This window comes from Dacryopinax primogenitus, assembly GCF_000292625.1.
Source record: "Dacryopinax primogenitus strain DJM-731 SS1 chromosome Unknown DACRYscaffold_4, whole genome shotgun sequence".
In the NCBI taxonomy this organism is placed as follows: domain Eukaryota; kingdom Fungi; phylum Basidiomycota; class Dacrymycetes; order Dacrymycetales; family Dacrymycetaceae; genus Dacryopinax; species Dacryopinax primogenitus.
In genome coordinates this window covers 1,075,716-1,103,312 of record NW_024467201.1, presented here as the reverse complement: position 1 = coordinate 1,103,312, position 27,597 = coordinate 1,075,716, and the positions used below count along the sequence as shown (strand labels likewise).

Sequence of the window (27,597 nt, the reverse complement as noted above, 5' to 3'; positions counted from 1 at the left end):
CCGTAATGTCAGTCCTCAACCAGTGACCTCCAGAGAAATTCGGTCCTTTCGGACTGGGACCTTTTGATTCCGGCCGAGAAGGGTCATCAATGCATATGTCATGCCGTGCTACCTTCCGGATCTTCCCCGGCCCGCTGCTGGACTCTCTCAGAACCCGCGAAGGTGTATTTTTATCGGGCGGCCTCTGCCGAGCGCCGCATTGCATATCGGCGGCACTGGGCCTGGCACGCACGGCGACAATCAGGGACGGCAGTACCTGATAAGCCACACGGTCAATTTTACCCCAAATTCCAACAACGCCCAGACTCTCACCATTCGGCCGTTCAACTCCCGAGGAAGCCATCATTGACGTATCACCCGCAGTTTCTCCACGATCCCTGCAATTCAACCCATAAGTCCCAAAGTGGCGATCGTTCCGGTCACATGTTCACCACGCCTCTGTCGGCCCCGACCCGCTGTGGAGGTCGTTCCACCCCAGTGGCTGTGTTGACGAGGCGGGATGCCGTGCCGGCCGGCGATAGCGTGCCGAATGCCGAGTTATTAATGACCTGACAATATTGTAAACCAGTCCAGGTTTGTCTGTTTCATCAACTTCTATATTCGTGGTTATATGGTTCGCGTAGTTGGATGATGATGATCTTGGTATGTGTTGTCTCGGCATGTGCCGAAACGTGCGTCGGTATCAGGATGAGTTTCAGTATCAACGGCAGCAGCAGCATCTCCGGCAGAATCTAGCCACTTGCGGCCTCGTTGCAAACAGAATATCCAGTTCAGTCCGTGTCAACCAGTGTCAGTGCACTGCCCACCCTGCCGCTCCCTGCCCCGACTCTAGCCTACACCCCACAACAAGAGAGAGATGCAGGCGGTCACGTAGAGCATAATCATCGTATCGGGCGTGCTTGCCGCTCTCACTGCGCCGGAAGAGGTATTTGGGGAAGTTGTGTTGTCCGAAGCTTTGACCTGAAACAAGCCGACGAGGTATGTGGCTTGATCGGTTTCCATATCCGCCAGGCTCTCATTCACCAACAGTGCGTTTTGTGTAAGCAGCGACGCGTCATACGAGTAAAAACTGGCATTGACCTGCTCGAATTGGGACTCGATGAGTTCTACGCTCTGCTGCGAGGTGGTGACAAAGACGTCGATGGGCTTGTAGAACTCTCGCGAAAGGTACGCGGGGTTGAGGAGACAGGATTGGGAGTACGCGGAGTATAGGAGGGCGCTGACAGCCCCTCGCTCTTGCGCGAGCGTGAAGATATCTTCCGTCGACGCACCTGTCACGTTATGATCGCAGGATATGAAGGCGATCCAGAGTGTGGTAGTGTTCAGGCTATCAGCCGCAGCGTCCTCTGTGAAGTGGACGAATGCGCCCTGCTCCGGTCAACAAGAGCTCGAATTCAATCAGACACTGGACGTACCTGTGTGACACCGGCGCTCCCGTTGCCTGGAAGCTGGTAACTAACAGCAGTGGAGTAGATTCCCAACGGCTGATGACCGTGTTGCTCCCATTTGAGCGTGAATGTGGAGAGGGAGGTGGTGTTGAACACCGGAAGACTGGCGGTGTTGTTTGTGGGCACGGCGGGAATGTAGCCGGTGACAAGGGGAAGCAAGGGAAGCAGGGGAAGAAGGGGATAGATCGCGGACATGGTAGATGGGTGGATAGTCGAGTGCACTGTCCAACCCTCTCCTCACACTTCCCCAACATCGTCCCTTGGTCGTAACTCCCCGGCCTTGGTTACACATCTTCAGCCACTGATCACAACCCTTGCGCGGAACAGAAATAAGCGCCCACTACCATCCCGCCTTGTCGGAGTGTTATCAACTACTCCTCTAGTACGTTACGACAAGATATCTCAATCTTTATGGGAAGGGGCTATGGTGACTATCAGAGTGTAGTATGGCCTGTGGTAATAAATCTATGTCGTTGGGGGTTGTCTAATGAAGTAATTTATCCCAGTGACTAATCCAGAACTTATTCTCATTTAAGCTGCCCTCTTAGCATTATTGCTACCTGTTTTTAGCAGTATGAAATGATGTTGAAAGAACAAGCCGGCGCCGACAAAACAGCTTGCGATCTTGGATTCCTTTTGCTCCCGCTCAACGGCTGTGTTTTTCAGTCACGTAGGGCGCTCTGATTCTTGCCACCACCTCCCTGCCTCTGTGATGTCGGAGTTCTGGGTCTCTCACAAACGCTACCGCTGTCAATATTGCGACATATGGATAGCAGACGATGCTCCATCAAGGCAACATCATGAGAATGGCCTGCGCCATAAGGGCAACCGAGAACGGTTCATCAAAGGCCTGTACAAGCAAGGGGAGAAAGCGGTGAAGGAGAGAGCAGAGGAGAAGAGAGAGATGGCTGCTATAGAAAAGGTGCGTCTGTTATTTCAAGGTTTAATACTTGAAGCTGAGCGAATGATAGGCTGCTGGGGCCGCTTATGCGGTAGACGTTAGCGCTGGTCGCGGTTCACAAAGCGCCCTCGCTGGTCCCTCGTCCGTCCCCTCCAAGCCCAAGCCCGCCACGACCCCAGCGTCAACTAACAAATGGGCCAACTACAGTACTGCCGAGTCTTTGGGGTACACAGATCCGGATGTCGAGCGTGCTTTGCAAGAGGCGCAAATGCGTCAGAACGCGGGTATCGCAGGGGAGTGGCAGGTTGTCACCCCTACACCTGCGGCTTTGGCTGCTGCCGCTGCTGCTGGGAAGGAGGGATCGGATGACAAGAGAAAATGGTCGCATGAAGAAGATGAGGAAGGGAGAGCATCTAAAATGCGGAAGAAAATACTTGCGGAAGGACTGGGCGAGCTGTATGATCCGGGTGTCATTAAGATAAAGGTCAAGGAACCGCCAAAGGAGGAGGAAGACGTTGTAGCACCGCCAGAAAAGGAAGAACCGACTGTCAAGGAGGAAAATGTGAACGAGGGAACGATGAAACCAAGGTGGGGAAAGAGCTGGAGTACCGTGGATGAGAATGCGGAGCGAGAAAGAATCAAAGACGAAGTCTCGCGTCAAGAGGAGCGGTTTCTAGTTCCAAAAGCGGAAATTAAGGAGAAAAGCAAGGAAGAGGAAGAAACGCAAACGGTTCCCGTGCCAGAACCAGAACCTCCGTCGACTGCCAGTCTGTTCAAAAAGCGAAAAGGCCCGCCTACAGGAGCCAAGCACGGTAGACCACGCCCATAACCAGCAATTCACGACACCTTTTACCCGATCCCGACCAAGAATGTTACCCCACATGGATCCATTCACTTCGAAGAATGTGGTGGAATTCTCACATTGTCCGATTGTTTATTTGTATTCTTATAGATGTATCAAAGTTAACAATCTCTTTGTAATGATATTTAGCAGCTTCGTGGAACCATTATCCAGACATGCATATATATCATCGGATGTCACAATGGATCACTGCTGCCTGTGGGTACGAGCGCAGCCCGACATCGACTTATACAGTCGCAGCCTGTGCATCTCATAAGGAATAGCTCTGCAAATCTCCAGAACGTACGTACCCCGCATACCCTCAAGTTCACGCCGGATACCCAAGCGGCGTCGGGCCCCGCGAGGAAGAGCACCGAGCCGGCGATATCCTCCGGCTGTCCCAGTCTATTGAATGGGGAGAACGCTTCGAATTTCTTGATCAGTTCCTCGCTCTTGCCTTCGAAGAACAGGCTTGTCGCAGTTGGTCCAGGTGACACGGTGTTGACCGTGATTCCCTTCGTTCCGAGATCTTTCGATAGTACGCGGGAGAATTGCTCCACCGCGGCCTTCGTAGCGGCATACACGACGTAGTTCGGCGTGATGACTGATTGGACGGTCAAGTGTGTGGAGAAGAAAATGACGCGCCCTCCAGGTGGCATGTGTGGGACAGCGAACTTAGTCGTGAAGAAAGGTCCTTTGACATTGATGTTGAAGTGAGCATCATAGTAAGCCTCATCGGCGCTTGCAATGGGCTTATTGCCCATGATCGCCGCATTCAGAACTAAAAACATGAGCTTGTGTACATTTTGCGAAATACAAGAATGCTCACCAAGAATGTCGATCTTGCCAAATGCCGCTACGGTCTCGGCGACCAGTTTCCCCGCAGAGTCCACTGAGCTCACGTCGCTCTGAATGGCAATGGCTTTGCCTACACCGCGCGCATTAATGAAATCGACGGTCTCTTTAGCAGCCTCCACGTTCGACACGTAGTTGACAATGACGTTGGCGCCAGCGTCGGACAAACGAATAGCAATGGCCTTGCCAATGTTGCGCGACGAGCCTGTGATGAGAGCTACCTTATCCTGAAGAGAGAGTCCAGTCATTCTTGAGGTGGAAATAGTTCAAAGGATGGAGTTGAGCTGGAGCTGTCATGCAAACGCAGCAAACGGTATATATAGGCCAGATAGCCAAAGACTCCGGAGCACCTCGGACAAGAACACCATTGCGTCAATGGGCCTTCAGGAGCTGCTAAACATTGAACCAGGCCTCAAGCATGACGTGAACGTATCAGTAACAGTAACGCGGATAACGGATCTGCCAGCATAGAGCCTGTTGAACCGCTATTTGCCGCAAGTATGAAGAGATACTGCGAAGGCGGCCCCGGCCCAAAGGACGAAGATGGGAACGTGGCGAGAATTACATCTCCGACATCGCCAGCCAGATGCACCCAAATGCAGTATTCTTACCGCATATCAGAGCAATGCAAAAGAAGCCTTGATAACAGGGAACCTCCCTACATGGTGGTCGAGGTTGAAGCTGATTATTCAGTCTCTCTAACGAAGCATCATTTCGGAAGCATTTGTCCTGTCGTTCACCTCGAGCTCGAGTCGCGTCCTCCGCACTAACTGTCATTCCGTCATTCTTTTCAAAATGGGTGTAGTAACCTACACATCCTACCTTGCTGTTTTCATCATAGTGCTCATAACACTCTATCTCCTGTTCGCCGGTGCGCACATCCCTTTCGTTGTGCGGAGCTACCCGCTTACGAGAGATCCCAGGTCAGGGAGAATGGTTCAATATCGGCCATTTCCTAGAAGAGAGTAGTCCATACATGTGGTCCATGGTTGGTGTTGGACTGTGTATTGGACTAAGTGTGCTAGGCGCAGGATGGTCCGTCTCTTTCCTTCGAAGGCCTAAGGCGCTTTTCTCATTGCGATCGGACAGGGGGATATTCATTACTGGAGCAAGTATTCTCGGAGGTGGTGTGCGAACGCCAAGGATAAGAACGAAGAATCTGATCAGGTTCGTCCAAGTTTTCAATCGTCCTGAACCAATACATTAATGCTGGTGACAGCATCATCTTCTGTGAAGTTGTGGCGATCTACGGAGTGGTATGTTCCTCCGGCCTTGACCCTGCGCCTCTCCTGACTGTTATTGGCAGATCATGGCGATCATTTTCTCCTCCAAATTTGCCTACATACCTGAATCCGACCTTCGCACCCCTTCAAACTACTATACGGGCTTTGCGCTTTTTTGGGGTGGACTCACCGTCGGGGTTTGCAACCTCCTGTGCGGCATTAGCGTTGGTATTACCGGCTCAAACGCTGCTCTTGCAGATGCCGCAGATCCGACGCTCTTCGTCAAGATCTTGATTGTTGAGGTGTTTGGAAGCATCATGGGCTTATTTGGGCTGATCGTTGGGCTGCTGATGGTGTGTCCACATGCTATTGTGTCTTTCAGAATCAAAAGATTGACTGTGCCGCAGGCTAGCAAGGCGAACAGCTTCACTGCAATGGAAAAAGCTGCTGTTCCGTTATGAGCCACCTACACTCCTTTGCGTGAACGCCTTCTTTTATAACCTGTACAGAATGCAGCAATATAATTAACCAAGCTCATCATTACTGGAGAGAACGGGTCTCTAAATACACGCTGGAGAACACGTTTCAGTTGTACAATACTTTACCGGTCCTCAAAGGGGTTCTCGACATATTCCACTGCACGGAGATTAGCGGTCTGAGGGAACAGACAAACCCGAACATACAATCATCCTCGTCTTCCTTCCGGGCGGCCGTGTTCGATCCGGCGCCAAGGGCCACGGGCCTCTTCGGCAGCAAGTTGATCTTACCGGCTTCGGGACGTCAGCGAATATTATAAGCCTCGTCATGATAGTACTCACAAACATCAACCTGCGCCGGAGGTGGCGCGCTGCTGCTTGAACCGATTGCGGGATGAGACGAGTCGTTAGAGGGCTCACGGATTGTAAGCCCTCCACGAGTTGCAGCTGGTTTTGGCGGTGGTCCGGCAGGCGGCTCTGTAAATCAGTTGTATCAGTCACCTTCTAACTTTGCGGAAGAGGTGCATACGGAATGGCCCCTTTCCTACGGTGTATCCCTGCGGCTTTGAACCTTGAGGAGCTGCAGAGCGCAAAGTAAAATCGTCGGCTTCCGAATTTACAGCGCCACGCGCAGCAGACCTAGGAAAAGAAGCACCTTTAGGACCGGGCGCAGGTGTCGCGGTGAGTTCAGCCCACTGATTCCACTCCGACGCATTCACTGGCCGATTCGTGGGGTCCGACTCGTCAGTCCTGTTGGAAACGTGAGCTCAGGACTGGACCAGTAAGGCGGGATGAACGGACGGCTTATCGAATTCCTGCACCTTCTGCTTAATCTTCGAGAAGAGGCTGCTGAATGTCTTCTTCCCGCCTGTTCATCCGCATGAGCTGCTACTGCTGCTAACCATGCGGAAAGGCTCACTCTCGGCGAACTTGTTGAACTGATCCTGGATGTGCGCGGTATCCACGCCTCCCCAAGTCCCTCCTTGACCTTGGCCTGTACCAGAAGTGCGATATTCGCCGTCTTGAGGAGGATTTCCGCGACGCGGCGCATTTTGACGTGGGAGATATGGGACGTGGATCTGACTTTGCCCACCAGGGATCGCACGACCGGAGCGGGCCGCGTTCTCCTCTTCCTCAAGCATAAGGCGTTGAGCAAGTTGCTCGTCTAGCTCAGTCTGTAGGCATTTATCAGTCACCTATTCTCATACGATTGTGATACGCATATACGTGCCTGATTACGGGACTGTGCAGTCTCCTGAGGCACGTAGCTCGGGTCGCTCATCCCAAGAAGCGTCTCGATCGCCTGATCCGGATTGCCATCACACGCGTTGAGGACACTGGAAAGTACAGTTTGGTCAAAGTCGGGAAACATGGCCTGAAGTGGTGCGATCCGTGGGTCGGCTGGCTCCTCTGAGGCTGCAGTCATTGTCTGGGCGGGAGCAGGCGCAGGTGCGGAATCGGGCGCGCTCTGCGGCTCAATCTTCATCACATCGGCCGTCTCGGTAGCTCCCAACTTCTCAAATGTCTCATCCGAGGCTTGCGCACTCGTCGGTGCGTTTGACGAGGAGGCCGCCTCAACAGGAGCTGGGGACACTGTGGGGTGGACCAGTGAGGATGTCAGAAGCAAGATGAACAACATTGGACTTTACCAGATTGATCGGTCGGTTCAGATATCTTCTCAGTCATGATACTAATAATTTGGGGTCGTTCACAAAGTCAGGTAAGGGCAGATGATGGGAGAGAGTAAGTTGTAGTTATTTATCAGAGGTGTGGGGTAGGTCGGTAGGTCGGAGCTACGCGTTGCCTACTTCGCCAAGGGCGCAGCATACGCGCCATACACCGCCACACCAACCTTTTGTGTCGTCATGAACGTGTCACTCCATCAGACCCTGGAGAGCTTCTTATCAATAATAAAGTGCGTCCGCCTTGCCTTCTTCGTCCCCCTTTGACTCTCCTCCTTGTCTCCTTTGCGCTTTCGTCCATCTCCATTGGTGCCTGATGATCGTTGGTTCAGTGACTCGAGTTTCTCGAGCGTCTTGTGCAGGATGCGTTGCTCCCCGGTCGTGACGATCAACGCATTTCTGCGTTTTTCGTTAAGCTCATTAGACGACCTTAACATACCTTCTTGTTCCTGTTGTTGCAAGTTTAATTCATGCAGCGCATTGGTGAAGAAAGTCGACATACCGTTAATGAAATCGGATACATTGCCAGACGTTTCTGAAGGACCACAAGGAGAACTTCATAACTCTTTTCATCCAACTTTGGCTTTGGAGGCTTTCCTTTTGATTGTGCTTTCTCCCAGTCCTCCTGGTTCAACAGAAGCAGCCTGACTAACGAAAGCATCTCGTCTGGCACGCTATACGTAACATCGAGGACAAATGCGCTGCATGCCATCTTAGTGAGTAAATCAGTCTGGACTCAGATGTGCGTACTCATCGCCGCCCTCCTCCAACCACCAGTCAATTCTGTCTTGATATGACTGGACTTTTGCCGCTTCAACAACCGTATCGGCATTGATCTCGACGACGTCTGATGGGCTTCCCACGCCATCCGGCAAGGTAAGGGCATCAACATAGCCATATCGCCTTAGTAAATCGGAATTTGGCGGGTCCCCGTAAGTGTTCCACTTTGTCTAGTAAGCATATGAACCCATGGAAAGAACTTAAACTGCGCACGATCTGCTCTCCTTTGGCTATTGGTTTGGTGGCCATCATCTGCAGGTCATCCCTCGTGTAGAAAAGTTTTGCCTGCGATTCGATGTCCAGTTTCCAGCATGTACTACACACTCATAACTCACGTTATTGCATCCACACCTCGCATTCAACATATCTGCCATAGGCACCATAGCAACGTCCTCAGTCTTTTCTCTTTCCTCATCCTCCTCGTCCTCGTCCATATCCCCCATATCAATGTTTCCCTCAGAGTCATCTCCTAGTACGTTCACCTCGCCCATCAACTCATCCCCAGCCGATGCCATGGAGGTATCAACAAGCTCCGGCGCTTCATCTTCGTCGTTCTCCGGTACAGCGCCGGACCAAGGGGAGACAGTGAATGAACGGGAAAGGATACGAGATCCTTGGATGTGGTAGTTCTGGAGCGTGTAACGGGTTTGGAACAGAGACGGGGCGAAAAGATCCGTGCGTTTCTGACCAACTACCTCAGCAGGAACTTGAGTGGGGGCACACTCAACTCACTTGTAAAAGAGGCAACACCTTCTCGTTATAATCTTTCTCGGCACCAGCCCTGCCAATTTTGTCTACACTAGGTAAGAGCGTAGTCAAGACTGGGAGAAGAAGGCGTACCCAGCACGAGGCTTCCCTTTAGCAACCCCAGCTCTTCATCAGTCCAAAACATCAGCGTGCTGAATTCCGTCGGCATAGACTCTTTCAGTATGTACATTAGCCTCATGGAGAAGCAGATTACCGAATGACACTCGCACCTAAGTATCCCCGCCATGGGCTCTCTTCTGCTCTAGCTTCTTCCCACATCATACAGAGTATCAGCCCGGCCCAGCCATCTCCTAATGCATTCCAATCTTCTTCCCCTAGTAGAAATGGTAGACTAGATGTGCGCGTAGATAAAAGAAGGGAACGCGGGATGGTGAAGAGTTTCTCGCCTTCCTGTTGTCCTGGTGTTAGAGGGCATGCAAAAGTGAGGATGGGCGAACGCACGTAGATGTCCCGCAACGCGACAGCACCGCGACCCGTCTCAGGAAGGTCTTCAATCCCAATAGCGCTGCTGTCGAATGTACCACCAGCCGATGTGAACCAATTGAGAAAGTCCATCCTTTTTGTTTTTGCGCCTGCTTCTGAGCGAGAAATGCGCCCAAATTTCAAGACAGGGTCTGATTTCTTTTCGTCACGTGCACGAGAATCACTAAATTTGGGGACAATGGGACTGGATTTCCTCTTGTAACGAGCTACACTACAAGTCTAGACATACCTTTAATGTTAAAAGACTCTCTAGAGTCCGCCAAAAGTTGTTCGAGACACGCCTGCAGCACCGTGTTCTCCAAGCCGAGTGCACTCAAACCACCCGCTTTCGCAAGCCTCGATCCGCTCGACTGCATGACTTTCCACGCGGCAATCTTATCCTCGAACTTGATCTGGGCTTCATCTAGAACTTTCCATACCCGGAGTGCTGGGTCAAGAACGTCCAACTGGGGCTTGCGACCCAGCTCGAGGACTATCTCCGTATCCACCGCGACGTCACCAACTTGTACCACAGAACCGGTCGCAACCGCTTCTATCGATATCTCTCTCACGGATCCTCCGACGGTTGCTTTGATATTCTTCAGTGGTGAGACACCAAGGAGATGGAACTTCCAGTTGCGCGTCGCCGGTAAGCCGGAGACATTTGCGACCGTAACTGGTGCAATCCGGATGATTCCCTTCTCCTGGGAATACGTGATGCTCGTCTTCGCCCACTTCACAGCGTCGAGGTTGGAACCCTTCCCATCATCCTCCATGATGTCGAATTGTCCATCAGCACCAACGACAATCATGACCTCAAATGAACTGGGGAGGATGCATCCGTTCTCGGGCACAATCGCCGCATCGAGCGGAATAATAGCACCCTTCCGTGCAAGAACAGGGTAACGCTCGAGCGGGCGGTACAGAACGAGCTCGCGATTTCCATCGTATACGGTGCCCGTAAATATATCGATATGCCTCCCCTCCGGGATGAAAGTGCGCACGGCACCATACCGCGTTGCCTTGTCTCTCGGGGTGGTGATTGGGGCCACAACCAGCTCGGAGCCGAAGAAGAACTGGTTGCGATTGCGGTAAGCTTCGTCCCTGGTGGGGTACTTCCAATAGGTTGGCTGTACAAGAGGCTCCTGCTCTTTCGCCGCACGGTAATTCATCGAATGCAGGTAGGGCATCAACCTATGCCTGAACCGAAGTTGTTCCTCCATCACCGTCCGCGCCTCGATCCCGTATGCCCAGGGCTCTTTAGTCATAAACAGGTTGTGGGTGCTGTGTAGCCTCAGTATTGGGCTCCATACGCCAAGTTGAACCCAGCGCGCGGTTAGTTCGTCATCCTTCGTGCCGCGTAGATGGCCGCCAATATCATGTGACCACCAGCCGTAGCCGATGTTACTGGCAGTGAGTGTGAACTCGGGCTGGAATTCAAGTGATGCCCAGCTGATGTGTGTGTCGCCAGAGAATCCGATCGGATAGCGATGGCTACCTGGGCCGGCGTAGCGAGAAAAGGTGAACGGACGTTGGCCATCGCGGCCCGAGTCGAGGAAATGGAAGTGGTTCAGCATCCAAAGTGGGTCGACACCAGGAATCTTCGTGTGCTCTCCCGACTGCCAGTCAATCCACCAAAAGTCAACGCCTTGCTTCTCCAGCTGGCGATGAAGCACGCTGAAGTAAACATTGAGGAAGTCTTTGTTGACGATATCGAATGGAATAGGGTCGCCTGTGCTGGGATCCCTTCCAAGTGCCTTCGCAACTGCCTCATATGCGTCTTCAAACGCATGTATGCCCTCGTGGGGGTGAATATTCAGCGTCACCTTTATATTGCGATCATGCAGCTTCTTGAGGAAGGCATCGGGATCAGGAAACAGGTCGGGATCCCACGTGTATCCTGTCCACCCGGCATGCGTCACTCGTGGGTGTTTCACAAGGTGCCAGTCCATATCGATTACCCCAACGCTCAGAGGAATTCCTTCGGATTTGAACTTGTCCATGAGGGAGAGGTATTGCTCAGCACTGTACGGGTAGTATCGGCTCCACCAGTTTCCAAGCGCCCAACGAGGGAGGAGCGGCGTATCTCCGGAAATGGCATACAGCGCCTTCACCGCCTCCTTATAGTCGGTTCCATAAGCAAACACATACCCATCCACGCGCTCTCCCTCCTTGCGTCCACTGACCCAGCCATCAGGCTCAAAGAGCATGCTCTTGCTGTCGTCGATAACTGCCCATCCATCCCGGCTACAAACGCCTGGACCGAGTTCGCACCGCCCATCCACCAAGTCCAACGTCCGCGCCGTTCCGAACAGCGTCATGCTCGCGCGGGGCTCCACTCCATATCTCCAGAAGCTATGCCGGTTGAGGTTGGCACCACGGACGTAGACGGCCAAGCCAGAGGAGGAAAAGGGGAGCTTGTCGTATACGAGGTGGAAGCGTGAGCTGAGGATCTCGAGGTCACTGTTCTCACCCTTGCCGATGACGCGGAATTTGGGTACCGGGAGCTTGCGTCGAACGGCGAAGGTGGATGCGCGGTCTTCGAACACCCCATCGGGAGCGTATTCATACCGCAGAACACCTTCTGTCAAGATAGTGAACCTCCAATGATCACCCTGCACCACAGCGGCAGGGTCGGCAACGGGAGAGAGGTCCCGCAACTTGTACTGTTCCATATTCTCGCTCTAGTAGTTTATGTAGTTAGAATAGTGAGATCATATGGAAAGAGGTGATGTTAATACATACTTCGTCTCAACACTGGACTCAATCTAAATGGGTCGTTCCCCATTCTCCTGAATGGTCTATTTATGCCGCACCGTCAACACGTGCCCCAGAGAGTTCGGCGTCATTTCGGTCGGACAATCGGCCCGAGTGTTCTTAGTATTCAAACAAGAAACCTTTGCGTCGGAATACTACAGTATGTCGTCGGCCACCTTGGCACCTGACCGATGAACATGCGCAGTTCGGGGCGAAGTCACGGCGACACAGACTTGATTGATGGGCCCTCAGAATTGTGCGTCACGTGAAAACACGTGGGACTCTGTTCCACGACGCGTCCAACCGAAAGGCTAGGGTCGCCACTGATATTGTCTGTTCCTCCAGCTCCCTTTCACTCCTCCACATCAAAGTCGCGTCCTAGTGGGCAGATGCCTCCCGCGATTCCTGATAAAATCGTTGTATGCTCGCTCATTATATGCCGGCCGTCGATTCTGATCCCCTCACAGTGCACCACACCCGCAGAGCTCGAACGCGAACTCAATGAAATCCGTCAAGTTCTCGCCCTACCAGAAACTGAGGACAGCTGGGAGAAGATAGCACGGGCTCTGCAGAAATATGCTGCCATTGTGCGGGGAGGTGCGACGAAGGTTGAACCCGAGTTCGGGAAAGCGCTGCGGGAGCTGAGCAGGGCGATTACGAACGCTGTGCGTGTTCTGCTCATTTCAACTAACTTAAGACTCAGTGTTTCCATAGATGTGCTCCGAGCGGACGCGTCTATCTGCTACAGCTTGCGATCTACTTGCCACGATCGTGCCCCGGCTGGGAGACAGATTTGACAGCCATCTTACGCTTTTCATGCCGGAAGTACTCAAGTTGTGCACACGTACGAACAAGCTTTTCATCGCTCGCGCACAGAAAACTCTCGGGGTTATTGTGACTCATACCAAGCTTGTATCTGTGATTTACTATCTGCGCGAAGCGGTCAAAGACAAGAGTCACACGTTGCGAATCGCCGCCGCCGACGCTGTTCTACTGTGCCTGAAAGATTACGAGCCCAAGACACTGAGGACCAAAATCGAAGACATAGAGAGTATCGTGGGCACTACCGCAACTGATTCAAACCCGGAAGTTAGGAAGATATCGAAACAGATGTTTGAGATGTACAAAAAGCAGTTCCCCGATCGGGTGGACGAGTAAGCCTATTTCGCAGCATGGAGACACGTTTACTGACAGGTTGACAGCTTCAGCGAACCCCTCACCCCGGTTGCCAAGCGATACTTAGGTATCGCACCAAGGGATAAAAGCGCGGCTCCGCTGAAGTCTGCTCTGTCCACTTCGACTAGAGATCCACCCGTCCCAAATAAGCACCGGCCCGAGCTCTCTTCCTCTACTTCCGCAACTCGCACCGCAGAATCAGGGCCGAGTAGGCCTACCGCCCACGCTCGGAGCGCAAGCACTACCGTCCTAGGACAACCTGTGAGGCCCAAGTTGATCGCCGCACAGACGGAGAAAGCAGGAAGGCCAGACAGGTCCATCTCCCTGGCGAAGTCAGTGAATTCAACCAGCTCACGCCCGCGTGCTCCATCTGTAACAAACTCCTCTTCACGTCCTGCATCCTCACTCGCCCATGCACCGCTCACCAAACCTGTGAAACCTACCACCCTATCTCGCTCCGTCACCGAAGGTGCTGAACCCCAAGATCAATCGAATCATCCGGTTCGACCAGCATCGGTTGCGGCCTCAAGAGGATTCATGCGTCCCACTGCCAGCTCGAAAAGTGCTCAGCGTACGCTTGCCGCGTCCACCACGGGTCCTTCCTCTTCCGCGTCCTCTGCCCCTTCTCGCCCGGCAATCACCCGACCACCAACAGCGCCACCTGTCCTCCTCTCCTCTGCTTCCCGTCGTCCATTCTCACGTACCGAGGCTTCCAAGTCGACTAAAGCCTCTACGGTAGGAAAAGTGCTCCAAGGTGGTGCGAAGCGTATCGTCTCTGCCCAGTCTTCTAAAGCCCCGGCAGCTACAGCACTCGCGCAAGCAATTAGGAAGAATGGTTTGGTTCCAACTCGTGGGGCATCACAACCCACCCCAGAGATGAAGGAACTTGTGGAACAGATTCAAGAGGAGAGCAACGCAAGCTCCCCTCCCCCAGAAGTCGTGGACAAACCTGTGGCTACTCAGGCGAACCAGGAAGGCGAGTGTGATGAGCTCTCCATTGAGGACCTCGTTGTATTGCGACCTCAGGAAGTCGGCAACGACGTCGACACTCCAATACAAGCTGGACCCGAGGAGGCACCTCTCGAGTCACTGGCGCCTGGTACGGATAGCGTGGGTATCCCCCTGGAGTCCGAGGAACCTGAGACTCCAGCCACTGAACCACAGACAGCCCTCGCTGAAGAAGTCATCGTCGAGAAGACCAATGCACAGAATCCTTCGCCTGCTCAGAGTCACCGACGACATGCGCACAGAAACCGTGACATAATAGAAACAGAGGAGGAGAAAGCTGCTCGTGTTACTCGCCATGAGGAGAAACGCAGGGCCTTTGAAGCACTCCCTGCCGAAGAACAAGAGGCGATCCGCCAGCGCAAACGAGAGAAGCGAGCTCGGCAAGCACGAGAACGTGAAGAGCTGGACAGGCGTGCACACGACGAGCTTCAGGGCGCTGCGGCAGCTCCTCTGCCTCGGGATGACGAAAAGCACAAGGAAGCATCCCCGGTCCCGGCTCCACACTTTGCCATTCCAAGGAAGCAAAGGGCCGAAGATGTTCCTCTACACGTGGCAGCAGCTGTGCCTCTTCCTGAAGACGCAGACGAGGGTCTCGTTGAGCCACTCAGTCCTTCCAACCCACTCAGCGTCATGCTCCCCAACGCCCAGATGGCTCTGCACCACACATCAGACCACGAATCAGAAGCCTCCTCATCCCGCTCTCCTTCCCCGCAGGAGATTGGTCAAACAGATGCTCCAAACGTTCTGTATGTTGAGGAGCACGAGAATGTGGCACCTCTCCCCGAGGCTGTCGCGACTGAGAGTGAGCTGACCACACATAAAGATGTTGCGATCGAAGAGAAACTGGGGCTTGTCATAGCTGAACGCTTGTTCGCAGAAGTGGACATTAATGCTCTTGTTCGATAACGCCGGCCTTGATTTTATCTCTCTAATTACTCTCTTGTGTTTTGCTCATTTTTTGGCTGCGGAGGAAGGAGCTATATCACTGTCACACTGTTCAAGTTACATCCATTTGCGAGGTTCCCCTGTAACTAGTACAATGAAAGGGAGTGCAACCGCTCAAATATGCGCACTTGAGCACTGAGAGCTTTGGTAGGGGTGATTTAATGATGCTATACTCCCATGCCGAACGTGTACGAAGTAATTCAGGGCATACGAACGCATCCCTACTTTCAGCGGGCTAATTTAGTGTTATAGCCCAGTCCGACGTTTGTAACGTTATATTCTATTCATTTCTTGTGGTCGATTACAGTGTTTCTTTGGGGTTTATTATAGGCAGGATACCTTGCTTTTTGTTCCCAGACAATTAGACATGAAGCTCCACAGCCTTTGCTCCAGAGATAACCTTCTCGTAAGGCTTGAGAGCGGGTTCCACCCACTCAGCAATGAATTCGTCGACCTGCTCTGGAGCACGTCCGATGAATGTGCTTGCGTCCAGAAGACTGTCGAGCTCCGGCCATACAGGGGTGAAATACGGGTCTTTGCGTACTCGCTCCACGAGGTCGTTTTGCCCGCCTTCGTCCTTCACCACTTTAGCCGCTTGATGCGAGAGCACCCTGATAGCTTCATGACATTCTTGTCGATCGGCATTGTGTTTGTCCACCATGGCCATGATGATATTCTCTGTTGCCATGAAGGGTAGTTCCTGAGAGATGCGGGAGGCGATGAGCTTGGGATATACAACAAGACCCTCGGTAATGTTTTGTAGCGTGGTCAGGAGGATGTCCGTCGTGAGGAAAGCCTCGGGGATGGTTATCCGTCGATTCGCACTGTGATCGCTGTGAGCTTCCACACGCATGTCTGACGTTTAGTGAATTACCTATCGTCTAAAGTCCGCTCAAACCATTGGGTGCCTGCGGTCGTGAACGTATTGTTCTGTAATGCCCACAGATGCCTCGCAAGCGAGCACACTCTCTCGCAGCGCATTGGATTCCTCTTGTATGCCATAGCACTACTCCCTATTTGGTCTTTCTCAAAAGGTTCCTCGACCTCTTTCAGATGTGCGAGGAGACGAATGTCCGTTGCCATCTTGTGCGCGGTGGCTCCGAAGGAGGCAAGGGGTGCGATGACTTGGATATCGATCTTGCGGGAGTAGGTTTGACTGGAGACCGGGTAGGCATACTTGAAGCCCATGAGCTCTGTGACGCGCTTATCGAGCGCTTTGACCTAGAGAGGATCAGACTTAATCTCACGTCTCTAAGATCGGCTCACCTTCTCATGATCTCCCTTGAATAACGTGAAGAAACTCGCTTGGGTGCCCGTGGTACCCTTCACGCCTCGGAACCCGAGATCATCCCTGGCACGCTCGATCGCCTGTAGATCCCAAAGCAACTCCTACACAACGCATCAGATTTCCAGCTCCTGATATCGACGTATATGCACGGACCTGAATCCACAGAGTAGCTCGCTTCCCTACCGTAGTCAATTGAGCGGGCTGGAAATGGGTGAATCCTAGCGTCGGCAATGCCCGATACTGTGCTGCGAAGGCGGAGAGTCGATGTATCACGACTGCTAACTTGTCGAGCAGCAAGTTGCATCCGTCACGCATGAAGATGAGGTCAGCATTGCTACACCATGTATCAGACAGAGCGATCATGGGATTATTGCGTTCAGCTCACTCGGTCACATAACATGATGTCGCTCCCAAGCTGAAGATACCATCAGCGTCAACTCTTGACTATGGCTCCGAAATTCGTACTGTATAATCCCTGCAGCAGCTGGTGCAACCGTCCCGAACGTAAGGACGTGCGCCATAACATCATGTCTCCGCTTCTTCTCCTCCTGGGCGGCAACTTTGAACTGGTCCACGTCGAGGAAAAGGTTCGCCTCCATCTCCTTAATGGCGTCATCCGAAATGTTTAGTCCGAGTTCCTTCTCTGCAATGGCAAGATTCAGCCATAGCTTTCTCCAGGTGTGGAACCGCATCTAGGGACTCCCATGAGAATTGCATGAAGCCGAAGAGGTTGTAGGTATATGTACAGCAGGAGAGAAGAGATAGGCCATCTCTTTGCTCGCATAGCGGCTATTTCACAATCAGCATATCACATTATTGTCATTGTTAGGAGGTGACATGCCTGGCCAACGGCGTCTGATAAGTGTCCATTTCCATGATGGTACAAAACTAGCAACTACAACCTCTAATGCAACAGTCCCTGAAGAAGCATATTTGCGCCACTCAACGGATGCTAATTCTCACTTTCAGAAAGCAAGCGCGCCTTTTCGTGACTACAACGACAGCAGAGACGACCTCGTCCACCTTTCACTTTCCTCTCATCTTCAAGGTGTCGTATCATGGCATCCACAATCGGAGTTCCCATCAAGCTTCTCCATGAGTCACTTGGTCATGTCATCACCGTTGAATTAAAAACTGGCCAGACATACCGTGGGAAGTTGGCAGATGGTGCGTGCGCTTGATATATTCAAGTACCCAATGACTGAATGTCATTCTTCTAGCGGAGGACTCGCTCAACATATCATTAAGGGACATCACTGTCACCGGGCGTGATGGCCGTGTATCGCAACTCGACTCCGTCTACATCAGGGGAAGCATGGTCAGATTCTTCATTGTGCCGGATATGCTGCAGAATGCTCCTATGTGCGCCGCCGTTCCAATATTTCCCGTTATAAATTTGCTGAATTTATGTTTCAGGTTCAAGCGGGTTGGCCCGAACGCCATGAAAGGTCGTGGTATCGGTACGGCGCGTGGTCGTGCGACCATCATGCGGGGTACGTCTTCTTCATCTGTTCCCGTATATCTTATCTCATTAATCATTCAGCAAATGCACGTCGTGGACGTGGAGCACCACAGCCTGCCCGCGGTATACGTCGCTGATCATTCTGTGGTTTACGTTGCATGTCGTGTTACTGAGCTACCGGAGAAGCCGTGCCGGAGCATTGGGGACAGGCCGTGTTTAGCGCACACACTTTTTCTGCACTGTATTATTCCTCCTGTCCAATACGCATGAATTGCATAGGCATTGTACTATGCTCATTTATGGCTTCCCTTGTGAAAACTCCATTGTCAACTGCTTTGGAATTGACGCCACTCATATGATTGTCCCTGAAACGTGATCTTGGGTCCAACATCAACGTTTCCACGCGCAGCCTAATTATCGGCGTTACGTATCGGTCCTGTACAATATCTGTCTGAACAGCTTGTGCATACAACTCTTGCTCTCATCTAACCACCTTGCCTTGCTCGCAAAGCAGCAAAACTCGCCGATCATTACCCTAATAACCTGCCGCCGAGCGAGGCATGGCCCACCACACGCGGCTCAACTCCTACGACTCGCCAGTACTACGGGCCGCAGAGAATGGCTACCCACCAGAGAACCTCGTCTCGCACGAGGACGAAGAGGAAGAGTTGGAGCAGATACGGTTTGTCGTGATCATTTAGGGATCTTTGCGTTGAGGACTGACGAGAGGTAGACGGTATGAGGACTTTCGGACAATTGGTATGTCCTGTCCTCACGGGATTGCTGGGAAATGGGCTGAGATGAAGACTTTTAGATTGGATACACGACTCTATGCTTGAGCGCAACCGCCGCATGCGACAGAAAAAAGCAATGCGACACCCATTCCGTAACCCGGACGGATCGTTCTCCTGGGATTGGCTGCGATACCAACTTCGTTGGGCCGGAAGAATGGGGCAGGACTCTTTCATCGTCACTGCTGTCGGTGCGCGGATATTCCTCACTATGTAACTGACCTTTCTTTATGCTGATGCTGTTATCAGGAGCTGTGATCGGTATCACCTCGGCGCTAATCAGTATATTGACCGAGTGGTTATCCGACCTGAAGATGGGTTACTGCTCGGACGGGTGGTGGCTCAACCAACAGTTCTGTTGCTGGGAGATTGATAACATTGAGGGTGGACGGTGTAGGGCATGGCGCGTGTGGACGCCGTCCAGCGCGCTGAGCTACTTGATATACGTCATTGTTGCCGTGAGTCTACTTGTGGTGCAGGTCGAGTTAGAGGGAACTGATGTCAAACAGGCCCTCTTCTCATTCCTCGCAGCGCATCTGGTAAAAAGCTACGCGAAGTACGCGGCCGGATCTGGTATCTCCGAGATCAAATGCATCCTCTCCGGATTTGTCATTAAGGGATATCTGGGTATCTGGACATTCGTTATCAAAGCACTTACACTGGTACGATCTCCTATTGCTCATTTCAGACTCCATTTCATTTAAGTTTTTTTTTAGCCCCTTGTCATCGCTTCTGGTCTCTCAGTGGGAAAGGAGGGTCCATCCGTGCATATAGCAGGATGCGTAGGAAACATCATTGCCCGGTGCTTCCCCTCCTTCCGACGAAGTGAAAGCAAGATGCGCGAGATCCTCACAGCAGCAAGTGCCACTGGAGTCGCGGTCGCATTCGGCTCACCAATTGGAGGAGTGATGTTCTCCATCGAGGAGATGAGTCATATATTCACAATCAAGACCATGTGGAAAAGCTTCTTCTGTGCTTTGGTGGCGACGGTTACGTTATCTGTGGGTGGCTCATAATTATATTGGGAAAGGTCTGACATGGTATTTAGTTTATGAATCCATATCGAACCGGAAAGCTTGTATTGTTCCAAGTTAGATATGATCGAGATTGGCATTTTTTTGAGATTTTCTTCTTTGTTATCATTGGGATATTTGGAGTAAGCCTTGTCATCTTTCTGCCGTGCATGATGACTCAGCATTGCATTCACAGGGTCTGTACGGTGCCTTTGTGACGAAGTTCAACCTTCAAGTTGCTGCTTTTCGGCGAAAGCATCTGGCATCCTATCCAGTCGCAGAAGCCGTTATTCTGGCTACTGTCACGGCGGTTTTTGGCTACTTCAATCGTTTCCTTCGCATTGACATGAACGAGAGCCTTGCGATCCTCTTCAAGGAATGCTCAGGAGGTGGAGACTATGAGAATCTTTGCCAGTGCGTTGATGTCTTTCCGTGCTTTTCTCGTCTGACGGGATGACAGGACTTGGGCCCAGTGGCCAATGGCCAATTCTCTTTTCATTGCTACTATATTCCGTATCGGTTTTGTCATTGTCTCGTATGGAGCCAAGGTGCCTGCTGGCATTTTCGTCCCATCGATGGCGATCGGAGCCACCTTTGGACGAATGGTGGGAATCATTGTAAAAGCTATGTACCAGTAAGTATGCTGTGTGCGCTGTCTTGTCTCATGGCTCACTGTGCCTAGAGCATATCCGACTTCTGGGTGGTTTGCAGCATGCCAACCAGATGCGCCCTGCATCACACCCGGAACATACGCGTTACTCGGCGCAGCAGCAGCATTAGGGTACGCGTGCCTCGTTCTCATTGTGTTGTGCATTTCAAAGCTAATCGCAATCTCAGTGGCATCATGCGCCTCACCGTAACAGTCGTAGTGATCATGTTCGAACTTACGGGTGCCGCGACATACATCCTTCCACTTATGGTAAGCACGGCGTCCTTTTGTTCGAAGACCTCGTGGCTGATGCAACAGCAGATTGTTTTGCTCGTGACGCGAGCAGTTGGTGATCTTTGTGGGGCAAGCGGTATTGCGGACGAGATGATCCGCTTCAATGGATTCCCTTTCTTGGAGAAAGAAGAACAGTCGTACGACGTAACAGGTCAGCACCTCTTTCCCCAGTTTACGTGCTCACTTCTAACGGGGTGTCGCAGTATCGAGTGTCATGCATCGAGAGTTAGTTACTCTGAGCGCTACTATGAGACTGGGCGACATCAGTCAGTGAACATCATCTAGATTGCAAAAACCGCTGACGAGAATCACAGAGCATATATTGGAGACGACCACTGTGCAAGGATTTCCGGTGCTCAACTCGCACAGTAAGGTCCTGCGTGGATACATTGGACGAACCGAACTGCTCTTTGTCATCAGTATGTTCCATAATAACCTGCCATAAAATAGCACTAAATCATGAACAGGCAAAGCCCGTCGAGCAGGCAATCCATCTCCCAACACTTTGTGCGAACTGGCCACTGAAGAACACATCCATGAGACGGGACAGCCTGAACTTCCGCTGATCACACCTACGCCTCTTGACGGACATCTTGGGCCTATGGGCATAGAGGAGGATGAGGCAGCTCCGGAGGCAATAGAGGATCTTAGCATCCTGCCAAACGAGCGCTTGAACTTCAAGCCTTGGGTGAACAAGGTGGGTCTGTTGTATTAAGTGACGAAATGACTGGCTGACGACGGCTGAATAAAGACCCCATTGACCGTGGCACCTCAACTCCCACTTGAAATTGTGATGCAATTATTCAAGCGAATGGGGTGTGTGGGTTCTTCTCGTACAAGATCGTCATACTGATTCCTTCTAGACCACGAGTCATTCTCGTAGAGCGATACGGAAGCCTCGTCGGTCTCATCACTATCAAAGACGTGCTGCGATATACTGCAGAGACAGAGCACGCACAGTCCCTTTCAAACCGATACGACGAATGGAGCTCCCTCGATAGCACCCTAGTAGAGGCATATTCTTGGTGGAAAGATACCCAGCATGATGCATTAGACCGGATGCGTCAATGGGCGCGTGTCGTACGACGAAGATGAAAAGACACTAGTACTTTGTAATAACTATACCCTTCATATTTATCATGTTATCTACCGAGACCGCACTTGGCCCGACACAGTTGGATGTCTGTACAGTATATCGGCTTTGTCAGACGAAAGTCCCCGAAGGGCATGTTTATGCACTTCATAGGCTTCGTAAGCTGAAGTTTTACTGCACGACGACTTGTTCGACCAGCAGGTGGAGGTTGAAGGAGAGGAGCGTTAATTGCTGTAACAACCATGGCCTAAGGGGATCAAGTCAAGAGAGTGAAGAAATGGGGGAAATTCCGGTGATGAAACGAAATGATCGAGAACATGACGGCGTATAAGCAACAAGCCCGACTGTGGAGGTGCCGGAGTGCTCCGCGGCTATTCACTTGGCGTTGGCTGATATATAGAGGGGGCTGTCAATGATCACTGAACTAACGTTCTCTACAAGAAAACGATCACTATGAGTTATGACAGCGTCTTCGTGATTGGTGCAACTGGTACGTCGCATACTCCCTCTTAACGTCTATCACTGACCCATTTCTCACGATTAGGCTATATCGGCGGTCCGTCGCCCGCTCGCAGCATGCCAACTTACAGTACTGACAAATGATGCAGGCGCAGTGCTCCACGCACTCCTGACCAACTTCCCCGGAAAATTCAAGTTCACCGCCCTAGTCCGAAACGAGAAAGACTTCCCCGCGCTCGAGCGGCTCGGCGTGAAGTGTATCAAAGGCTCGTTCGAGACGCTCGACATCATCGAGCACGCATCGGCAGAAGCGGACATTGTCGTCAATGCTGCTAATGCGGATGCGCTCGAGATCGCTCAGGCTGTCGTGAAGGGGATGGAGAGCCGGGCTAGGGCTGGCAAGGGGCCTAAGCCGGTGCTGCTGCATACGAGCGGGACGGGCGTCGTTGCTGACCGTGCGAATGGGGCGTATACGGAATATGCGAAAAAAGAGTGGAACGTGAGTCTCTATACATCCCTTCCCTGTGCTAGGAGAACGCTGGCTGACGCATGCATGCCCCATGCGTTGTCAGGACGCTAGCGAAGAGGACATCAAGTCTATCGACTCCTTCAGGCCGCACCGGAATGTCGACCTGGCGCTGTTCGAAGCCCACTCCCGAGGACTCATAAGCGTGCACATCATCGCCCCCTCCACGATCGTCGGTGCGGGTGACGGCCCCGTGCGCACGCTCACGCAACAAGTCCCCTACATGGTCCAAACTGCTGTGAAGAACCGGACGACGTACTACGTCGGGCCAGGGACGAACGTATGGCGGAATGTGGATATTCATGATCTAGAGGACTTGTACGTGCTCGTCCTCAAGCACGCGCTCGCTACTGCCGCAGAACCGAACGGGAGCCCGTATGCCAATTTCTACTTTGGAAGCGTCAACGCCCACTGCTGGGGAGACGTAGCGAGGTTGATCGCCCCGATCTTGTATGCCAAAGGGCTGACGGATAGCCCGGAGGCGAAGAGCATCGAGCTTGATAAGGAACCGCTGTTGATATCGACGTCGATCAACTCTGTTACGAAGGCGGACAGGGGATTAGCCTTGGGATGGAAGCCGATGGGCAGGACCTTGGAGGAAGCGCTTCAGGAGGATATTGATCTCACGCTGGCGCAGTTGTAGGAGAACTGATACGGGAACGTTGGTTTGTAAGAGTAGCGGTATTGTTACGCAGTGCAAGGATTAATGAAGTAAAGAATGGATCAAGTGACACGCCTCTGTGTGCGAGTATCAGATATAACATTTAATACTAGTAAATCCTGACATGCAATAACACTAAAGAACAACGTTAGGAGTAGTGTTCGTTTCCATTCAATGTGAGGTTGAAGTAGAAGAACAAGAATCGATCGATAGGAAGAGACACGTCTTTACTTGTGCTTGGGCAGCTCTTTCTCTCGATACTGCTCAGCGATGTAGCTACATGGGAATCAGTATATTTCTTTTTCAGAATGTGTGCAAACATACCCTTCACCAGCAAGGAAGCCGATCAAGCCAACGCTGACCGCGCTCACTATCCTCCTGTCCCACTTGGGTCCATGGAAGTACTTGTACGCGGCATATCCCACACCGCCCAGGACCCCAAGGTTGATCACACCGAGGATACCGCCAAACACGCCTGGGCGGAGGACGATTTCCTTCGCGTGTCTGTACAGCGCTGCACCCTCCTTGCGCGCCTTGGCCTCTTCCTTCTTCCCTGCGTCGGTCTTCCTATATGCTTCTGCGACGGCACCCTCTCCCAGGCCGATCGCGAGTAGGGAAGTACCGAGGATGGACAGTTTCCTGTAGTCGTGCCTCAGGTGTGGGTGCGTGTAGAGCGCATACCCCACTCCTCCGATCAAGCCGACGTTCACGAGGCCCAGGAGACCACCCAGCACACCTGGCTGGAACAAGCGCTGTTTTGCGAGTGCCCAGAGGTGCTGCGCCTCCTCCTCGGCTTCTTCGAGGTATTCCCCGGCTTGGGCGCGATAGCTTGCGGCTTTGGATTTTGCGGCCTTCTTCCCCTCAGCTGATGCCTCTGCAGCCGCAGCAGCCTCCTTTTGAACCTTGTCGCTGGTCTCAGTCTATAAGTGCAATGAAAGGTGAATATATGCGGGGATAGACATAAGTAGGATCGGGAAGACGTACGCGGGGGTTCTCCTTAAAGTCCGAGTCGACGACAGTCACTTTCTTCTCCACATCCGGGAGCTCCGTTGCTGTTGGCTGCAGGTTAAGGAGTGCAGGGTCGGCTGTCGGCTGCGGGCCGTCGGTATGTTCACCAGCAACGGCGGCGTAGGACATTGTCGGTCACTGTTAGGGAGGGCTGGAGAGGGGAGGAGAGGGGCTGGAAGGGGAGGGAAGAGGTGGTCGTTAAGAGGAGCGAGGGGGATGTATGCGGAGGTAAGCGTTTGGTATAGGAGGGGGGACAGCCTCCCTTGTGAGTTTTAAATGGGGAGGGAGCGGAGAAGGCGGGAAAGAGTGTGAGGGGCGGCATAAGTGGACACCGCCGTGAGTGACGAACGCGTATGGCACCAAAGACGTCATTCGTTCCCTTTCCCTTTCATGTGCGTCACTCGGAACACTCAGGAAGAAACTCGGGCGGAACCGTTTAAACACCGGAACCGACATTCGGATTATCAGAACCACCACAGAAAGGTTCCGTCTCGCTTTTTGTAGCGCCGATCAGCTTGGTGTCTCTGAACAGCGAACAGTGAACAGCGAGCAGAATGCCACGACAGCTGCTAAACCGCGCAATACGCGCAGCTGGGAGGACAGCAAAGCGTCTAGCCGCACCGACGACGACAGCGCCGGCATACATATCGCCAGTCGCACGGCCAACCAGCTCACTCACCCTCCCAATGCCGATCCGCTCGCTCACGCCCTTCGCCTCCCCACGTTCTCCCCTCTCGGCATTCGGCGCACCCCTCCCACGCCCGACACTCCCCTCCCCTCTCGCCTCCGTTCTCCCGCTCCTACAAGCCCGATTTTTGGGAAACGAGTACCAGCCGAGTCAGAGGAAGAGGAAGCGCAAGTTTGGGTTTTTACAGAGGTTGAAGGACAAGAATGGGCGGAAGACGCTGGCGAGGAGACGTGCGAAGGGTAGGAGGTTCTTGAGTCATTAGACTTTTGTTGCTTTTGGGAAGGGTACGTTCTCCCTCTTCTTTCTCTGCAATACTTACTGAACTGCAGGAGATGAGAACATTCGGAGTTTGGACATGTATCCTTCTCGTAGGCCGCAGGCTACAATTACGCGTGCATATATCAAGATTGCAATCACTTATCCTTAAGTCGGTCCAGTCCAGTGCATAACATTATTAAGCAAGGATATCAAACCTCCCATTCCTTACACATCCTCCGCGAAAGGCCAAGTCACCACCCTTGTCTCCTCCTGCTCCTCCTGCTCCTCGACCACCCTAGGGACATCCAAGATCCCGCTAAGTCGTTCTGTACTAACAGTGATAACCACAGGGTTGCTATACACCCTATCCTCCGGTGTCCGGCTCCTCTTCCCCGTCAGTGTGCTTGCGCGCGAATGTGATGGGGGAGCCGGTGTGTGCGACTCTGAGGAAACGGGCTGTGGGAGCTTCAGCGCAGACGAGTGCGCCTCTATACGGATGATGATGCTGCAGAACGTCTAGTCTTATCAGCGCTTGCTCAACACACGGAAAAGGATGCGCACGATAGCGATAACCGGGACGACCGCTTCGAGGAAGACGAAGAACACTGTGCTCCCGCTCACGAACAGGACTACCATCCCTAGCATGGTCAGTACATACGCTCCCGCCGAGTCTAGTACGATCCTAGCAATAGGGAGGAGGCTCCCTCTCGTATTCTTTCCTGCGCCGTATACGCCAGCAGCACGATGGAGCGTGCGCTCACTGACTACCAGCTTGAGTGCGATGAGGGAGGACGTCACCAGTGGCTGGAGGGTGATCAGGGCTAGGAAAGCGAGGATGAGGCCGTTGATCCGGACAGACGTGTAGAGAGCATCGACCGGCGCGCCGCCTTGGGTGAGCATGACGCTTAGGGAGATGGCTGATGCCGCTACCGGAAAGGTGAGCACGAACAGGGATAGGAGGGGAGGTGGGGACGTACTGATGCTTGCGAGGAAGATCAGTACTGGGAAGACGACGATCCGCCAACTGTGGTTCCAGATGATATAAAGCCTGTATATCTGTATTCTGTCAGTATCGGCCTCCTCCCTCTCCCTGGGAAAGAAGACGGACGTTGAACAGATCCCCCACTACGGTCTGGAGGGTGAAGATGGCGTACTTTCCGTCTGTGGCTGGATCGCGCAGCTGGTTGAAGTACTCATTCGCTCCATTTGGGTTCGTCTGGTTCGGCATGAACGCGAGGAAAGCACGGGTGAGGTTCATCGCTGTTCCTCCCGCCCATCGCCCATCAGCACCTTATTCCAATATGCAGGAAGCCGACGCACATAGGTGGATCGTTGCCAGTAGGGTGAGGAGGGAAGCTGCCCCCAGCATGAGCTTGTTCACCCCGCCTTTGCGGCGCAAGATGACCCATACAGCGGCGCCAAACAATGGGAGCGCGGCCCCATATAGCACGCACTCGAGCCAGATCGAGACTAGGGACGCTAGGTCGAGGGGGACGCCTGTGCCTGCCATCGCAGTGGGGGATATCTCGTCAAGAGATGCTCGTCCGGTATCGGAGGTGGATGAAGGGGGACACCAGCCAGCGGCGTTGTCTCAGCAGGCAGCAGGCAGTGGGAAAGGTGCATATGTAAGAGGGAAGTTTTGGCTGATGGGTCGGCTGTAGATCGCCGAGTGGTTGCCCTTTGCGGTCATGGGCTCGCTTGCTCCTACTGCAGTTCCGGGAGTACGAAGTTGGGAGAATGTGGACAGCATGTTCCCTTCCGGGTTGAGAGGTGGACGTGATTTGACCTTAGCCGAATCGTGACAGCTGTGGGAGGATACTTGGCGGACTGGAGATACGAGCATAACCGTCGTGCACCGGTGCATGTTCGACTAAGCACGAGGAGGTCGCATGAACATTTGATGGTCGACCTGCCCACAAAAGCGGAGATCATTGTCGCGATGAAAAAAACCTGGTCACATCAGAGTAAACGCCGACCGCAATGAGGCATCAGACAACGAGGATAACCAGCCTGGGTGAGGGGATGGGCGTTTGGCGGACGATGCATTTCCGTCTGGATGCAAGGCCATAGTTTCCCCCTTCTGGT

General features: G+C 52.7%; 14 protein-coding genes across 14 annotated transcripts; 7 read left to right on the top strand and 7 right to left on the bottom strand.

Moving 5' to 3' along the window:
- Positions 1-479: 479 nt before the first annotated feature.
- Positions 480-1,643, bottom strand: DACRYDRAFT_76774 (uncharacterized protein; the record flags this gene model as incomplete). Its single annotated transcript, XM_040776226.1, has 2 exons — positions 480-1,371; positions 1,416-1,643. The coding sequence occupies 2 exons, from the start codon at positions 1,641-1,643 to the stop codon at positions 829-831; spliced, it is 771 nt and encodes a 256-aa protein (XP_040631245.1). The 3' UTR covers positions 480-828.
- A 508-nt stretch (positions 1,644-2,151) lies between these two features.
- On the top strand, positions 2,152-3,207 carry DACRYDRAFT_20911 (uncharacterized protein). The gene is made up of 2 exons (XM_040772139.1): positions 2,152-2,370; positions 2,420-3,207. The coding sequence occupies exons 1-2, from the start codon at positions 2,161-2,163 to the stop codon at positions 3,176-3,178; spliced, it is 969 nt and encodes a 322-aa protein (XP_040631244.1). The 5' UTR covers positions 2,152-2,160; the 3' UTR covers positions 3,179-3,207.
- A 230-nt stretch (positions 3,208-3,437) lies between these two features.
- Positions 3,438-4,293, bottom strand: DACRYDRAFT_105411 (NADP-binding protein; the record flags this gene model as incomplete). Its single annotated transcript, XM_040768087.1, has 3 exons — positions 3,438-3,452; positions 3,502-3,971; positions 4,020-4,293. The coding sequence occupies 3 exons, from the start codon at positions 4,291-4,293 to the stop codon at positions 3,438-3,440; spliced, it is 759 nt and encodes a 252-aa protein (XP_040631243.1).
- Positions 4,294-4,826: 533 nt separating this feature from the next.
- Positions 4,827-5,812, top strand: DACRYDRAFT_20910 (F1F0 ATP synthase subunit C). Its single transcript, XM_040772138.1, has 6 exons — positions 4,827-4,916; positions 4,969-5,080; positions 5,135-5,212; positions 5,265-5,301; positions 5,352-5,621; positions 5,676-5,812. The coding sequence occupies exons 1-6, from the start codon at positions 4,841-4,843 to the stop codon at positions 5,727-5,729; spliced, it is 627 nt and encodes a 208-aa protein (XP_040631242.1). The 5' UTR covers positions 4,827-4,840; the 3' UTR covers positions 5,730-5,812.
- On the bottom strand, positions 5,786-7,204 carry DACRYDRAFT_20909 (uncharacterized protein). The gene is made up of 8 exons (XM_040772137.1): positions 6,976-7,204; positions 6,664-6,919; positions 6,546-6,612; positions 6,441-6,494; positions 6,274-6,383; positions 6,087-6,221; positions 5,952-6,038; positions 5,786-5,904 (listed from the first exon to the last, which is right to left on the bottom strand). Exons 1-8 carry the CDS (start codon positions 7,168-7,170, stop codon positions 5,870-5,872), a joined length of 939 nt encoding a protein of 312 aa, XP_040631241.1. The 5' UTR covers positions 7,171-7,204; the 3' UTR covers positions 5,786-5,869.
- A 207-nt stretch (positions 7,205-7,411) lies between these two features.
- DACRYDRAFT_114691 (uncharacterized protein) lies at positions 7,412-12,111 on the bottom strand (the record flags this gene model as incomplete). The annotated part of the gene is made up of 10 exons (XM_040769861.1): positions 7,412-7,875; positions 7,929-8,127; positions 8,177-8,370; positions 8,420-8,491; positions 8,542-8,889; positions 8,939-9,000; positions 9,047-9,127; positions 9,184-9,364; positions 9,416-9,546; positions 9,687-12,111. 10 exons carry the CDS (start codon positions 12,109-12,111, stop codon positions 7,627-7,629), a joined length of 3,942 nt encoding a protein of 1,313 aa, XP_040631240.1. The 3' UTR covers positions 7,412-7,626.
- A 711-nt stretch (positions 12,112-12,822) lies between these two features.
- On the top strand, positions 12,823-13,345 carry DACRYDRAFT_42837 (uncharacterized protein; the record flags this gene model as incomplete). Its single annotated transcript, XM_040774525.1, has 2 exons — positions 12,823-12,858; positions 12,908-13,345. Coding segments are annotated over 2 exons (474 nt in total), but the record flags the coding sequence as incomplete, so codon positions are not given.
- A 2,254-nt stretch (positions 13,346-15,599) lies between these two features.
- On the bottom strand, positions 15,600-17,401 carry DACRYDRAFT_20907 (adenylosuccinate lyase). The gene is made up of 7 exons (XM_040772136.1): positions 17,357-17,401; positions 17,076-17,302; positions 16,996-17,025; positions 16,764-16,944; positions 16,589-16,711; positions 16,197-16,543; positions 15,600-16,146 (listed from the first exon to the last, which is right to left on the bottom strand). The coding sequence occupies exons 1-7, from the start codon at positions 17,378-17,380 to the stop codon at positions 15,684-15,686; spliced, it is 1,395 nt and encodes a 464-aa protein (XP_040631238.1). The 5' UTR covers positions 17,381-17,401; the 3' UTR covers positions 15,600-15,683.
- Positions 17,402-17,617: 216 nt separating this feature from the next.
- On the top strand, positions 17,618-18,368 carry DACRYDRAFT_20906 (Sm-like ribonucleoprotein). The gene is made up of 4 exons (XM_040772135.1): positions 17,618-17,777; positions 17,831-17,972; positions 18,027-18,103; positions 18,154-18,368. Exons 1-4 carry the CDS (start codon positions 17,669-17,671, stop codon positions 18,207-18,209), a joined length of 384 nt encoding a protein of 127 aa, XP_040631237.1. The 5' UTR covers positions 17,618-17,668; the 3' UTR covers positions 18,210-18,368.
- Positions 18,369-18,632: 264 nt separating this feature from the next.
- On the top strand, positions 18,633-21,951 carry DACRYDRAFT_76757 (Cl-channel protein; the record flags this gene model as incomplete). The annotated part of the gene is made up of 17 exons (XM_040776225.1): positions 18,633-18,754; positions 18,806-18,831; positions 18,887-19,054; positions 19,113-19,321; positions 19,373-19,525; positions 19,580-19,864; positions 19,912-20,019; positions 20,073-20,290; positions 20,337-20,510; positions 20,559-20,657; positions 20,714-20,795; positions 20,847-20,970; positions 21,023-21,085; positions 21,134-21,238; positions 21,287-21,516; positions 21,571-21,635; positions 21,683-21,951. The coding sequence occupies 17 exons, from the start codon at positions 18,633-18,635 to the stop codon at positions 21,912-21,914; spliced, it is 2,463 nt and encodes an 820-aa protein (XP_040631236.1). The 3' UTR covers positions 21,915-21,951.
- A 402-nt stretch (positions 21,952-22,353) lies between these two features.
- Positions 22,354-23,631, top strand: DACRYDRAFT_76754 (NADP-binding protein). Its single transcript, XM_040776224.1, has 4 exons — positions 22,354-22,402; positions 22,457-22,468; positions 22,521-22,870; positions 22,944-23,631. Exons 1-4 carry the CDS (start codon positions 22,366-22,368, stop codon positions 23,538-23,540), a joined length of 996 nt encoding a protein of 331 aa, XP_040631235.1. The 5' UTR covers positions 22,354-22,365; the 3' UTR covers positions 23,541-23,631.
- On the bottom strand, positions 23,629-24,758 carry DACRYDRAFT_20903 (uncharacterized protein). The gene is made up of 3 exons (XM_040772134.1): positions 24,543-24,758; positions 23,883-24,478; positions 23,629-23,834 (listed from the first exon to the last, which is right to left on the bottom strand). The coding sequence occupies exons 1-3, from the start codon at positions 24,693-24,695 to the stop codon at positions 23,786-23,788; spliced, it is 798 nt and encodes a 265-aa protein (XP_040631234.1). The 5' UTR covers positions 24,696-24,758; the 3' UTR covers positions 23,629-23,785.
- Positions 24,759-25,112: 354 nt separating this feature from the next.
- DACRYDRAFT_64047 (uncharacterized protein) lies at positions 25,113-25,655 on the top strand. The gene is made up of 2 exons (XM_040775749.1): positions 25,113-25,538; positions 25,584-25,655. The coding sequence occupies exon 1, from the start codon at positions 25,121-25,123 to the stop codon at positions 25,514-25,516; it is 396 nt and encodes a 131-aa protein (XP_040631233.1). The 5' UTR covers positions 25,113-25,120; the 3' UTR covers positions 25,517-25,538; positions 25,584-25,655.
- An 82-nt stretch (positions 25,656-25,737) lies between these two features.
- DACRYDRAFT_105401 (uncharacterized protein) lies at positions 25,738-27,022 on the bottom strand (the record flags this gene model as incomplete). Its single annotated transcript, XM_040768086.1, has 5 exons — positions 25,738-26,028; positions 26,074-26,438; positions 26,490-26,568; positions 26,621-26,772; positions 26,833-27,022. The coding sequence occupies 5 exons, from the start codon at positions 27,020-27,022 to the stop codon at positions 25,738-25,740; spliced, it is 1,077 nt and encodes a 358-aa protein (XP_040631232.1).
- Between the last annotated feature and the right edge of the window lie 575 nt (positions 27,023-27,597).